Genomic DNA, 14,735 nt, shown 5'->3' on the forward strand with positions numbered 1-14,735 from the left:
CACGTACTCCCACTCTCTGCAGAAAAAACTTACCCCTGATATCTCCCCTGTTCCTACTTCCAAGCACCTTAAAACTATGCCCTCTCATGCTAGCCATTTCAGCCCCGGGCGAAAGCCTCTGACTATCCACACGATCAATGCCTCTCATTATCTTGAACACCTCTATCAGGTCACCTCTCATCCTCCATCACTCCAAGGAGAAAAGGCTGGGTTCACTCAAACTATTCTCAAAAGGCATGCTCCCCAGTCCAGGCAACATCCTTGTAAAATCTCCTCTGCACCCTTTCTATGGTTTCCATGTCCTTCCTGTAGTGAGGTGACCAGAATTGAGCACAGTATTCCAAGTGGGGTCTGACCAGGGTCCTATATAGCTGCAACATTACCTCTCGGCTCTTAAACTCAATCCCACGATTGATGAAGGCCAATGCACCGTATGCCTTCTTAACCACAGAGTCAACCTGCATAGCAGCTTTTGAGTGTCCTATGGACTCAGACCCGAAGATCCCATTGATCCTCCACACTGCCAAGAGCCTTACCATTAATGCGATATTCTGCCATCATATTTGACCCACCAAAATGAACCACCTCACAGTTATCTGGGTTAAGCTCCATCTGCCACTTGTCAGCCCAGATTTGTATCCTATCAATGTCCCGCTGTAGCCTCTGACAGCCCTCCACACTATCCACAACACCCCCAACCTTTGTGTCATCAGCAAATTTACTAACCCATCCCTCCACTTCCTCATCCAGGTCATTTATAAAAAATCACAAAGAGTAGGGGTCCCAGAACAAATCCCTGAGGCACACCACTGGTCACCGGCCTCCATGCAGAATATGACCTGTCTACAACCACTCTTTGCCTTCTGTGGGCAAGCCAGTACTGGATCCACAAAGCAATGTCCCCTTGGATCCCATATCTCCTTACTCTCTCAATAAGCCTTGCATGGGGCACCTTACCAAATGCCTTGCTAAAATCCATATACACTACATCTACTACTCTACCTTCATCAATGTGTTTAGTCACATCCTCAAAAAATTCAGTCAGGCTGATAAGGCACAACCTGCCTTTGCAAAGCCATGCTGACTATTTCTCATCATATTATGCCTCTCTAAATGTTCATAAGTCCTGCCTCTCAGGATCTTCTCCATCAACTTACCAACCACTGAAGTAAGACTCACTGGCCCATAATTTCCTGGGCTATCCCTACTCCCTTTCTTGAATAAGGGAACAACATCTGCAACCCTCCAATCCTCCAGAACATCTCCTGTCCTCATTGATGATGCAACGATCACTTCCCACAGTAGCCTGGGCCACATCCCGTCCGGTCCCAGTGACTTATCCAACTTGATGCTTTCCAAAAGCTCCAGCACATCCTCTTCCTTAATATCTACATGCTAAAGCTTTTCAGTCCACTGCAAGTCATCCCTACAATCGCCAAGATCCTTTTCCATAGTGAATACTGAAGCAAAGTATTCATTAAGTACCTCCGCTATTTTCTCCGGTTCCATACACACTTTTTCACTGTCACACTTGATTGGTCCTATTCTCTCATGTCTTATCCTCTTGCTCTTCACATACTTGTAGAATGCCTTGGGGTTTTCCTTAATCCTGTCCGCCAAGGCACCTTCTGGCTCTCCAAACTTCATTCTTAAGCTCCTTCCTGCTAGCCTTATAAACTTCTAGATTCCTATCATTACCTAGTTTTTTGAACCTTTCGTAAGCTCTTCTTTTCTTCTTGACTAGATTTACAACAGCCTTTGTACACCACGGATCTTGTACCCTACCATCCTTTCCATGTCTCATTGGAACGTACCTACTCAGAACCCCATGCAAATATCCCCTGAACATTTGCTACATTTCTTCCGTACGTTTCCCTGAGAACATCTGTTTCCAATTTATGCTTCCAAGTTCCTGCCTGATAGCCTCATATTTCCCCTTACTCCAATTAAACATTTCCCTAACTTGTCTGTTCCTATCCCTCTCCAATGCTGTGGTAAAGGAGATAGATTTGTTATCACTATCTCCAAAATGCTCTCCCACTGAGAGACCTGGTACTTGACCAGGTTCATTTCCCAATACTAGAGCAAGTACAGCCTCTCCTCTTGTAGGCTTATCTACATATTGTGTCAAGAAACCTTCCTGAACACACCTACCAAACTCTACCCCATCTAAACTCCTCACTCTGGGGAGATGCCAATCAATATTTGGGAAATTAAAATCTCCCACCACAACAACCCTGTTATTATTACTCCTTTCCAGAATCTGTCTCCCAATCTGCTCCTCAATGTCCCTGTTACTATTGGGTGGTCTATAAAAAAACACCCAGTAGAGTTATTGACCCCTTCCTATTCCTAACTTCCACCCACAGAGACTCCATAGATAATCCTTCCATAACTTCCTCCTTTTCTGCAGCCATGACACTATCTCTGATCAACAGTGCCACGCCCCCACCTCTTTTGCCTCCCTTCCTATCCTTCCTGAAACATCTAAAGCCTGACACTTGAAGTAGCCATTCCTGCCCCTGCACCATCCAAGTCTCTGTAATGGCCCACAACATCATAGCTCCAAGTGTTAATCCATGCTGTAAGCTCATCCGCTTTATTCATAATACTCCTCGCATTAAAATAGACACATCTCAAACCATCGGTCTAACTGCATCCCTTCTCTATCACCTATCCTCCTTTTCGCACTGTCTCCCAGCTTTCCCTATGAAGGGTATCGGTCTGAACCTTCGACTATTTATTCATTTCCATACATGCTCCTTGACCTGCTGAGTTCCTCCTGCATCTTGTGTGTGTTGCCTTGGTCAAAGGATAGGAAACAAAGAGTAAAAAATAAAAACCTTTGGTAAAAACACTGGACCTGACTCAACTGGAGTATTATGTTCATTTCTGGTCACCATAAGGTAGGAAGGGTGTGAAGGCAATACTGGGGTCTAAGAAAGGTTTACTAGAGTTTGTGAGAAAATGAAATAGGTTACAAAGATAGGTTAGAGAGGTTAGGACTGTTTTCTTTCAAGAAGAGATAGCTGAGGGGGGAGTTTATAAAATGATTAAGGGTATGAACACAGTGAATAATGGGAAGCTGCTCTCTTACATGGGTAAGACTGAGGGCCAAGTACAATATAAAGGGGTAGGTGAGAGTAACACCAGGAAATTGAATGTGATGCATGGCGTTGGATCTGGGCTGAACTGACTGCAGATGTGAAGAGGCAGAACCTATTGTGGCCTTCAAGAGGGAAATGAATAACTACATGGAGGAGAAAATGTGTTGGGAAAGGACAATGTATTGGAACTAATGAATTGCTTTGGTAGATAGCCAGGATGGCCATAATGGGCCAAATAGCCCCTCCTATGCTGTAGATACAATCTGTTTCTATAAATGGGTTGCTTTCAGATTGACAAGAATAATTTCTAACCCTCAGTTATTAACAATTTCCCTCAATGGGAAAGTTCACGCTAGTTCCCTGTCCAATTAGAATAGCCCTCTTCCTGCAGTTCCACAGGTCCATTCACCCTAGGTCCCACTCCTGTGAACATCCCCTGGGACAATGAGGACACAAGCAGAGACTGGGCTTCAGGTGGCTGATTCTTAGACCCTGCCTCCTGAACATAAAACGTCACACTCCCACGAAGTTATGGAGATGAACAGCACAGAAAGAGTCTTTTGGCCCACTGAGTCCATGCTGATCATTAAGCACCCCTTTTTGTACTAATCCTAGCTAAACTATTTTACTTTATTGACATTCTTATCAACTCCCCTCCTTAAATTCTTCCTACACAGCAGGAAGAACGTGGAAACTCCACTCAGACAGCACTGGAGATCAGGAGTGAACCCAGATCAGTGAAGCTGTGAGACAGCAGCTCTACTAGCCAGACCACTGTCATGCCCTTTGAGCTTTCAGTACATGCTGAGAAATATGTAAAAACAATCTGAACAATTTCAGAAGTATACTAGTAGAAACTTATGTGATTAAATATTAAGAGTAAAGAAAATACAAACACTTAACTACATTTATCTTTTTAACAAAGTCAATCAACCCATTCAAATATTTGCGCTCCTGCTATATGTGACAACCACCCCTCACAGGCTTCACATGAAGGGTGTACAATCCATCTGTCTGCAATGTTTGTGGTCAGCCCTTCAGCTCGGCGATGAGTCTGGAGAGACTTGGATGTGTCAGCTCACTCCTACTTCACACCACAATGCACAGGTCAGAGGCAAGCTGGCCCATGGAGAGGACACTCCGGTGGGTTCTGTGCAGAACAGCAAACACTGAGTACATATCAGGCAAAAGACTTCATTGAAAAGTTCATTAGTTATAGCAAATGGAATATAACCTAGTAAAATGGGAGTTCTTGCATAGCAGGAAGAAGGAAAGAATAGTACTACTATATCAACTCAGGCCTAGGGGGCCGGCATCGGGCACGATGATGGACTCTCCACTTCTCCCTCTCCCTCATCAGTGTGTTCAGTTCATCTACATTAGCCGCGCCGCTGTCTTCTAGGAGCGTGTTGACCATAGTCTTGGGAGGGTGCCCAGGGTTCATCCTCCCGTGCTTGGGCTCCCATATGGTGACCAGGCTGGCAGGTAGCTCGGGGTGGTGTAGACAGTGCCCCGCTAGTTGCAGTCTTCTCGCCTCGAGAAAGAATAGAATAAATTATAAACTGTGAGAAGCAAGGAAGTATTGATGCATAGTGGAATCTTGGAGTCACTGTTTCACAAGGGGTATAATTAGATATTCTGGTACGAAAAGCAGTTCTGAAGTCAAGTGATGTTTTGACGTATTGTGAGGCACCTGGAGCAAAAATACAAGGAACTGTTGCCAAGATTATACAGAGGTTTGTTGAGATCTGATTTGGAGATGTGTGTGGAGATGTTATCTGGAGGAAGGTATGCAAGCCTTGGCAACAGCACAATATAGAATCACCAGGCTAATTTTTGGGGTCTGGACCTAGGAACAGAAATTGAGGAATATTGGCCTAAATTGGTTAGAATTGAGAAAAATAAGAAGTGTTTTCCAGGAGATTTGCAAGATTCTGTGAAGGGTCTACAGGGTAGATGTTAAAGGCTGTTTCCCCTAGTTGGAGTGTTTAGAACTTGGAAGTATAGTCTCAGAATAAATGAACCACCATTTAGCTGTGGTAAACGTTTGGAAAGCTCTATTTCAGAATATGATTCCTGGTATACATATTGTAAATGGTGATGATTGAAAAGTGCCCTTCATTTAAGCGTGGCTCCTACAAGGTGAGCTGTCAAGCTCTGGAGCTAAGAAAAGTGCTCTAACGTTCCATCAGTAATTTTCCTCCTCAGCCTCCACTCCTGTTATATGTGTGTCATACTCACATGTCATTGGAATGGGAGGTCAGGATCTCCAATAAACTGGAATGTTTAGTCTTCCTGATCGCTGGTCTGGGTTTGGATAGTGGACACTTGATACTCCAATCCTCTGAATTTCTGAACTATTATCCCTTTCCTCACATGTGACTGAAGCATTTTTAACCAATCTTGACCCAGTTAATGGCACCAAAAAGTTTCTTTTTTCATTTTGCTTCTTGTTCAATTCTATTTGTTGCTGATAGTTACTTAATAAACAAAACATTCAATGGGTTAAAATCTTTGATCAGACACCACAGATTTTACATAAAGTGTGAGTTCCCTTCCCTTGTGAATACATTTTCTGATATAACATTTTCCACTCCACTGTTATAAACCTATTACTGTACTAGAATAACATGTTACCCCAGGTGTGTTTTATTTTGAAAATGTTTCATGTTGTTTTGATGTGCTCTGGGTGACACCAAGTGGTAGACAGTGGATTCACCTCTCCATCTTTCCACTTTCCATGCACTGAAGCAGAAAGTTCAAAGTTCTGCTAAGTTTCAGTACTGTTGGATCTGGAAATTCTTCAGAAGTCAAGAATGTGGAATAAAACATTTTGTTTAGAGATATTTATTAAATGTTACAAGATAAAGAATGAACAAAAGAAAAAGAGAAAGACCAAAGCTCAGACTAAAAATAGAAGAACATTGCGGTGATAACAATTAACCTATAAAATACTCGAGGTGTGACACTTGCTGCAGAAAAACTAAAATGCTTCTAGAAAAATACAGAAGCAGCTACAATACAATATAATACAATAACTGGAAAATTCACTGAGTAATCACATGTATATAGATAACTATATAAAAAAACAAGCAAGCATAGGAATGATTAAACTACAGAAGAACAATAATTTGACCCTCCAATCCAACAGTACTGTAACCCCAGGCAGTCCAATCTCTCTGATGCTATATACTCAGTTTGTGTTTAACCCTGGGAAATGACCGTTGGAATATGTCAATCTCAATGCTGACAATTTCAATTGACCTCCAATATGCACAGCCTTTAGAAGCAGAGTTTTTTTTTGTAGATCTTACACTTCATGCAGGAAAATTTCTCCTTGATTTCACTTCTGAACAGTCTGGTTCTAATTTTTCGGTTCTGTCATTTTTCCCAGGGCTCTCAGTTCACATGCAGTAGTTGTGATTGACTCGAGGTTGAACTCAAGTTATGTGACGGTGTTGAGGCACAGCAAAAATTATTCGGCATTTATACCCCACCCTCACTAAGTACAAACTCCAACAGCCATCCGGGAGCCCTGCTTCAGCAGTGTCTTTTTAAATGCATCGGCCTCCACCACCTCCTTTGGCATCTCACTCCAGATCTTCACCAACTTCTGTGTGAACAACCTCTCACCTTAAACCTATGCCCTATACTTCAAGACTCCCCTGCCTTGGGAGAAAGTTTCTATCTGTTTCTATTTATGAATCTCATAATTTTAAATCTCTGCAAGGTCACTTCAATCTCCCAGTTTCCAATGAATAAATCCAATTGATCCAACCTATTCTTATCACCACAGCCTCTTGTGCACTTTCTGTTGCAATCATGTTGTTCCTGGCATAGGCCAATGTCCTGATAAAATCAATGGTGAAACTGGCCAGCAAGAAGATTGGGACAGCATTACGGTTTAAACTAAAGGATGTGCTTAAGCAGAGCCTGCATATTTCAAAATGATAACTTATGTGTTCATCGCCATTGCCACGTCCTTGGTTAGCTTAGAAGTATGACAGACTAAAAGGACTTAGAGGCACGATGTATAAAAAGCTGTAACAGAGGTTTGGGAAACACAGAGAAGGTGTGTGGCCACCCCCAACACTATCTACTAAGCTGATGCACTCAAGCTCTGATTGGCCCCGTAACAATAAAGAATTCAAAATTTGTTAACAATGAAGGAGAAAGAAAACTGATTCACAGAATATTTTGATCACTGCGGACGAGTGTAGCAGATGTGTTGATCGACAGATCAGAATGCAGGATCAGTGGGATTTTCAGATCAAAGTATCCCTCGATATTTCTGTGCTCATTTGTAGAACTCACCTCAGAGCTCTAGTTTATCCTGCTAGGAGCCATAATAGGCATTATACATTAAATACATGCTTGATACAATGATAACATCAGATGTGATCAATACTAATGCACAGAGCACCCATTCCAGTTTCCTGATTGCGTGATTTCATCTGCAAATAATCACCTGAAATAATCACTTGCATTTAAAATCTGTACAGAGGAGTCAGGCAACAAAAGAATCCAACTTCTAGACCTATATATCTGTCCGTGTTATTTATTTTGCAATTTCCCTCAACTCAGACCCTTAACTTCAGCTCCTGCTGTGCAGCCTGGAGCCCAGTATTTTGGCATCTGCGCCCAGTTCAGTACTGAGGGACTGAGGCACTGTTACAGTCATCCTCAAGACTAAGTTTTAAACTAAAACTTTTTTGTCCTTTCATAAGAAGATCCTTGGCCACATTTCAAAATTGAACTGTTCAGGTGACAACACTCCTTCCCAAATGACCTTGTAAAATCTGACCCCATTGGATCATAAGACCATAAAACATAGAAGCAGAATTAGGCTGTTCAGCCCATTGAGTCTGTTCTGCCATTCAATAATAGTTGATTTATTATCCTGTCAACCGCACTTTCGTCCCTTCTCCCCGTAACCTTTGACACCCTTACTAATCAAAACCCTATCAACCTCCGCTTTAAATATACCCAATGGCTTTGCCAACACAGAAAAGTATGGCAATAAATTCCACAGATCCGCTACCCTCTGGCTAAAGAAGTTGCTCCTCATCTCTGTTCTAAAGGGATGTACTTGTATTCTGAGTCTGTGTCCTCTGGTGCTAGACTCCTCCACTATAGGAAGCATCCTCTCCACGTTCACTCTATCTGGGCTTTAAATATTCAGTAGGTTTCAATCAGGTCTTCCCTCATTCTTCTAAATTCCAGTGAGCACATGGACAAAGCCATCAAACACTCTTCATATGTTAACACTTTCATTGCCAGAAACAGTCTTGTGAACCTCCTCCGACCGCTCTCCAATCCCTCTCCAATGTCAGCACATGCCTTCTTAGCTCAGGTGCCCAAAGCCGCTCAAGTGTGGCCTGACGACTGCGTTATAAAGCCTCAGCATTACACCTCGCTTTTATATTCTAGTCCTCTCAAAATGGATGCTAACATTGTATTTACCTTCTTTACTACCCATTCAACCTGCAAGTTAACTTTTAGGGAACTTACACTAGGACTCCCAAGTCCCTTTGCACCTCTGATTTCTGAATTTTCTCCCCATTTAGAAAATAGACTGTGCCCTTATTCCTTCTGTTAAGTTACATGACTATATACTTCCTTACACTGTATTCCATCTGTCACTTCTTTGTGCATTCTCCTAATATGTCTAAGGCCTTCTGCAGGCTCCCTGCTTCCTCAACACTACCTGACCCTCCTCCTAACTCTGTAATGTCCACAAACTTGGACACAAAGCCATCAATTCCGTTATCAAAATCATTGACATACAATGTAAAATGAAGAGTTCCCAACACCAACTCCTGTGTAACACCATTAGTCACTAACAGCCAACTTGAAAAGACCCCCATTATTCCTGTTCTTTACCTTCTGCCATTCATCCAATCTTCTATCCATGCTAGTGTCTTTCCTGTAATGCCATAGGTTCTTATTTTGTTTAGCAGCCTCATGTGTGGCACCTTCTCAAAGGGCTTTTGAAAATCCAAATAAACAACAACCAGTGACTCTTTTTTGTCTACCCTGCATGTTATTTCCTCAAAGAATTCCAAAATAATTCTCAGGCAAGATTTCACCTGAAGGACACTATGCTGACTACAGCCTTTATGATGTGCTCCAAGTACCCCAAAACCTCATCCTTAATAATGGACTCCAACATCTTACCAAGCACTTATCAGGCTAAATGGTCTATAATTTCCTGTCTTTTGCCTCCCACCCTTCTTAAAGAGTGGATTGACATTTGCAATTTTCCAGTCCTCCAGATGCATTCCAAGATTTAGTGATTCATGACAGATCACCACAACCTCTTCAGCTACCTTGTTCAGGACCCTGGTGGGTAGTCCATCTGGTCCAGGTAACCTTTCAGCTTCCCAAGCACTTTCTCCTTAGTAATAACAACTATACTTACTTCTGCTCCCCATTCTCGACACTCTTGAATTTCTGGAATACTGTTGGTATCTTCCATAGTGAAGACTGACGCAAAATACTTATTAAGTTCATCTGCCATTTCCTTGTGCCCCATTCGTACCACTCCAGCAGTCCAATATAACATGATAGACCATAAAGCATAGGAGCGGAATTGGGCTATTCAGCCCATCGAGTCTGCTCTGCCATTCCATCATGGCTGATTTATTATCCCTCTCAATCCTATTCTACTGCCTTCTCCCCATAACAATATCCACTCTCACCTCTCTTTTACTCTTTATACAGTAAATTTGAAAAAAAATTTGGTATCCTCGTTAATACTATTGGCTACCTTATCATCACATTTCATCTTTTCTCTCCTTATTGCTTTTTGCTTTCCCTTGTTAGTTTTTAAAAGCTTCCCAATACCATCAATTTCTGCTGTATTATATGTCCTCTCTTTTGTTTTTTTTTGCTGTCTTTGACTTCCCTTGTCAAGCACAGTTGTCTCCTCCTTTTTGAAATCACTGCCTTTGAAATGTATCTATCCTGCATCTTCCAAATTGCTGTAAGAAACACCAGCCATTGAATTGAATTGAATGATCTTTATTGTCATTATACATAGGTACAATGAAACTCTGTTTTACTGTAATCATTTCTAGTGTTCCCTTCAAATATCTTTGGCCAGCTTCTCTCTCATGCCTCTGCAGTTCTCGTTACTCCACTACAATACTGATACATCCAATATTAGCTTCTCCCTCTAAAATTGCAAGGTGAATTCTAGCATATTATGATCACTGCCTCCTAAGGGGACTTCTGCCTTAAACTCCGTAATTAAATCTGGTTCATTACAAAGCACCCAATCTAAAATTGCCTTTTCCCTTGTGGGTCAAGCTCAAACAGCTCTAAACAGCCCCTTTGTAGGCATTGTACAAATTCCTTCTCTTGGAATTAGAGTTTAAAGATGGCTTGATCAGTACCAAATTAACTGAAGCATTTTCCTTCCTTATGAGAACAGTAATTCAAACTGTTTATCTTAAAACATTCTAGTGGACATTAGTGTAATGCTAGATGAGACCATGACTGTGCTAGGATGAAAATAGCCTACACTGAATCAACAGTTTGGTTTATACTAGAAGAACATGTACAAAATGCTGCAGGAACTCTGCATTTTGAAAATTCAAGGCTATTTCTTGCCCCTAAACTTTGAATGTTTATTCCTCTCCATTGATATTACCTGACCTGCTGAATTCCTCAAGCATTTTGCACGTGTTGCTCTGGTTTTCCAGCATCTCTTTTTGTTTTTGGTCTATACTATTCTGCTTTTCACTTCTACCAGTATTTATGTTTTTGTTTGTTTTTATTTATTTTTTTTTAACCCTCCAGTCTCTCAGTTCTGAGAAGGGCGACTGGATCAAAATGTTGACTGTTTTTTCTTTCCAGAGATGCCGCTTAACTGGCTGAGTTTTTCCAGTGTTTTGTTCTTGCTTCAGATTCTATCCAGTTTTAGTTTATTCCTGATATTTACTTTTAAAAGCTGCTGATTAATATCATGCTTTTCACAATATTGAAAAAATATCTCTATTCAAATTGCTGAGGCATGTTGATAGGTTACAATATTAACGTTTCGTAGATCATCTGTTGCTAAGCATTTTTGAAATTTGGATTACTTTACCTGTTACACTGCTTATTTTATTTCAGATAAGTTGGTATTCGTGGGATATAAAGGAAGTTTCAAACCTGCATGGGTCAAACTTGCAGTTGGGGAAGATACAGCAAAACTTCATGAGGTTCTTCCAATTCCCATCATGAAGAAGTTGAAGCTATGAGAGATTATACTTTGAGCTGAGGCCACATACTGGTCTGGGTATACAGGATTGATAGTGGAACTACTACTGATTTTTAAACGCTGTCTGTGGGAACATAGTCAAAACTCCTAAGACGTTGCAGTAGTATGGTGTATTTATCATTGTGTTTATTTGTCAATGAACATGGCTTGTTTCAAAAACTGGTAATAATATTTGTAGACAGTACTTGAGAAGCCATTTTAACTCAAACCCTTCCTTGTTCCCGAAATAGCTGGTCATTTTTCGGATACCTTATTCTTCCCGTGTATGTATTGTTAAGGTGTTTTCAATCTGTCTTTATTTTCTATTGTATGTAAGTTTCTTATTTATTTATTAAGTACAGAAGGCAACACAACCCTATGGATCACAATGCCAAGGCAATTTTGGGACAGTATTGTACAATTTTCATATATTTTACATTTAGCTGTTGCTTTATTTGGTAACGTCACTGTTCAGAAACAATGGTATTTTAAGTGTTGGCTGAGATTGTAATTTATTAGAGTTGAGATGTATTTCAAGAGGACCTTTGGGTTAAAGAAATGTAATTTATAACCTATCATTTGTATAAATTACAAAGATTGTCTAACAGTGGTTTCACAATAAATGTAAAGCTGAAGAGATTTGTAATGACTTTGTGTTGACTGCCAAATGTGTCTCCATACATGACCAAATAATGTTTGAAGGTCATAATCAGTGATTCTTTTTCTAAAATACTGGCACTACTGAAGTTTTTCAATAATAGTTGCACTGACGCTGGAACCTGGATCTCACAGCCCACTGCAACCCAGATTGCTCTAACGCAGTGACAGCGATCATTTGTGGGTGAGATTGAGATATTGTGGAACTAAATCAAGATCATTCAATTGCCACGCTTCTATTTCTAGTGTTTCCTAACTTCAGAAGGCACAGGATGACATCATGTAATGTATGTCTGAATCCTCTGGACATGAATAGCTCCTGGTCCAGAAAAAGAACCAAAGTTACAATAAATAAGACAAAGAGCATCCCATTTTGCCATTTTGTGTTCTCCTTTGGTCACATTTAAAGAGCCACCCAGCCCATAATTGAATGGCTTGATTAGGCAGCTCCAAATACACTGCAGATTGTCACACACATTTCAAAGTACTTAGGCTATGCGAAAAGATGTCTTTGCAGAATATAACTACAGAAGAACTCAATTAGGGGGTAATTCAGTAATCACATTAGCCATGAGAAGGAATATCTTCTCCAGCTTGGTGAAGCAGTGGATGTGATTCATCTCCCATCCGCTTTCCAACCCGCCCTCCATTCTACCAGAAACACCCGGAATGGTCACCACCTATTCCTGATGCTTTCTGGAGGGGGTGGGTGGGTGGGTGTGTGTGTGTGTTGTACAACCATAAAGAGTAAGTCAGATCTGATCTTCCTCAAGTCTACTTTTCCTTCAGTTCCTTCATAAATCTTGATTTGCTTCCTAACCTGTGATCTATCTATCCATCTCAGCTTCAGATAACCCAAGGGCTCAATACTGAGTAACTCCAAACATTCTCATCCCTCTGAAGGAAGAAAGTCTTCCTCAATTCAGTCTTAAATATACTTGTTCTGATCTCTCTCACAAAAGGAGATACCCCAACTGTTTCAATAAAATCACCACTCATTGTTCTAAAATCTAACCAGAGCAGCAATTAAATCCATATATCCTTTCTGCCGAGCACAATCCATCCATAAACAGGATCATCCTAATGAACCTTCACAGAACCTCAGAAGTAATACTTTTCCTCCAGTTTTCTCCCATTGTCCAAAGACATTCCGAGTAGTAGGTTAATTGATCATTGTGAATTGTCCCATGATTAGGCTAGGGTTAAAATTGGGAGTTGCTGGGTGGTGCAGCTTGAAGGGTCAGTAGAACCTAATCCGTGCTGTAGTGTATCTCTAAATAAAATAATTGGAAACTGGAGAACTTAGAAAAACCCAGAGGTCATAGGGAGAATGAGCAAACACCACACAGTCAGCATGTGATGGCAAAATCAAACCTGGGTCACTGTAGTCCTGAGACAGCAGCACTAACTGTCACGCTCCTGTTACCCGCAGCACCTTGCATTCTGTGTTTTGTGCACAAGCCTCACCACCCTCCCCACCCCTTCATCGGTGGCTGTCTGCATGCTCTTCTCAATTAAAAAATATGATTTCTTGTTCTTCCCCAATGAACAATTTCACATTTTCTCACATTTTACTCCAACTTTATGCCTACTGGCATAACCCATCACCATCTCTCTATAAACCATATCATCCTCAAATCTTGCCTTCCCAACTATTATTCTCTTCCTTCCTGCAGGTCACTAGTATAAGTTGTAAACAGTTGCTGTCTCAGTGCTGATCCTGTCACCCTCTAGTTATAGGTGGGATCCCTGCGTATTACCTCCTACACAATTGGCTCTTGTGCCTTAATCTTTCTGGATGTCCAGATGTGAACTATCTGCTTGTTCTCCTTTCTCAACTCTGTTTGAAACATCCCAAACAACTAAGATATGTGCCATATCCCTTTCATGAAGCCATGCGGTTACCTGATTCGATCATGATTTTTCACGTGTGCTACTATACTTTCTTGCTAATTGATTCTAACATTTTTCCAACTGTAGAATGTTAGGCTAATTGGCCCATTATTACCCACCTTCTGTCTCTCTCCCTCCCTCTTTGAAAAGGGGTGTCTCACTGGTCAATCCTGCAGTGCTTTTGCAGTATCTTACAGGAACTTGGGGTGTAAGCTGTCTGGGGCACAAGCTTTATTAGTCCTATTAGTTTGGCTCATATCAGTTCTTTAGTGATGGCATTTAATTTTTGTTCAATATTATTCACTATCAACATGACAGTCTAAACTAAATGCTGAAGCAAAACCTTGGTTTAATTCCTCTGCATTTTGCTGTTTTCTCAGCTCACTCACTTGGGGAAGGGTCTCCATTTGAACCTTGCTTTCTTTTTATATAAATAATGTTTTTTTTAATATTTCTTGCTAGTTTTCTCTCAGCTCATTTTCTTTCTGTGATCGTTTTTATCTTCCTTTACGGAATTCTGAATCTGTCCCAGCTTTTGAGTCTACACAGATATTCTTCTCATCAATTTAATACACTACTTAATCTCTACTGGGGTGTACTTTTGATGACAGCCATGAACTTTCTCTTTAAATATCTGCCACTGCTTGCCCACTTCCTTCAACTCTATCCTCATTCCATTATTATTTACCTTAGTAAAGTAAAACACAACAGTTTCCAACCCAAGTTTCTCATTTGTCAACTATCATAGTTCTATCCTACTATGATCACTATTTCTAAGAGTAACCCTTATTCTAAGCTTATGTATTAAATCCGGCCCGTTGTACATTACTAGA

The 14,735-nt window shown here is 40.9% G+C and overlaps 1 protein-coding gene across 1 annotated transcript in view; it reads left to right on the forward strand.

Moving 5' to 3' along the window:
- The window catches only part of cemip (cell migration inducing hyaluronidase 1), a 215,876-nt gene extending 203,559 nt beyond the window's left edge, over nucleotides 1–12,317 (forward strand). The window contains exon 29 of the mRNA XM_072278406.1: nucleotides 11,226–12,317. Coding sequence (XP_072134507.1) covers nucleotides 11,226–11,353 — 128 coding nt within the window. The 3' untranslated portion in view covers nucleotides 11,354–12,317. The remainder of the gene's footprint in view (nucleotides 1–11,225) is intronic.
- Nucleotides 12,318–14,735: the final 2,418 nt, after the last annotated feature.

The sequence above is a fragment of the Mobula birostris genome, chromosome 14 (assembly GCF_030028105.1).
Source record: "Mobula birostris isolate sMobBir1 chromosome 14, sMobBir1.hap1, whole genome shotgun sequence".
Classification (NCBI taxonomy): Eukaryota; Metazoa; Chordata; class Chondrichthyes; order Myliobatiformes; family Myliobatidae; genus Mobula; species Mobula birostris.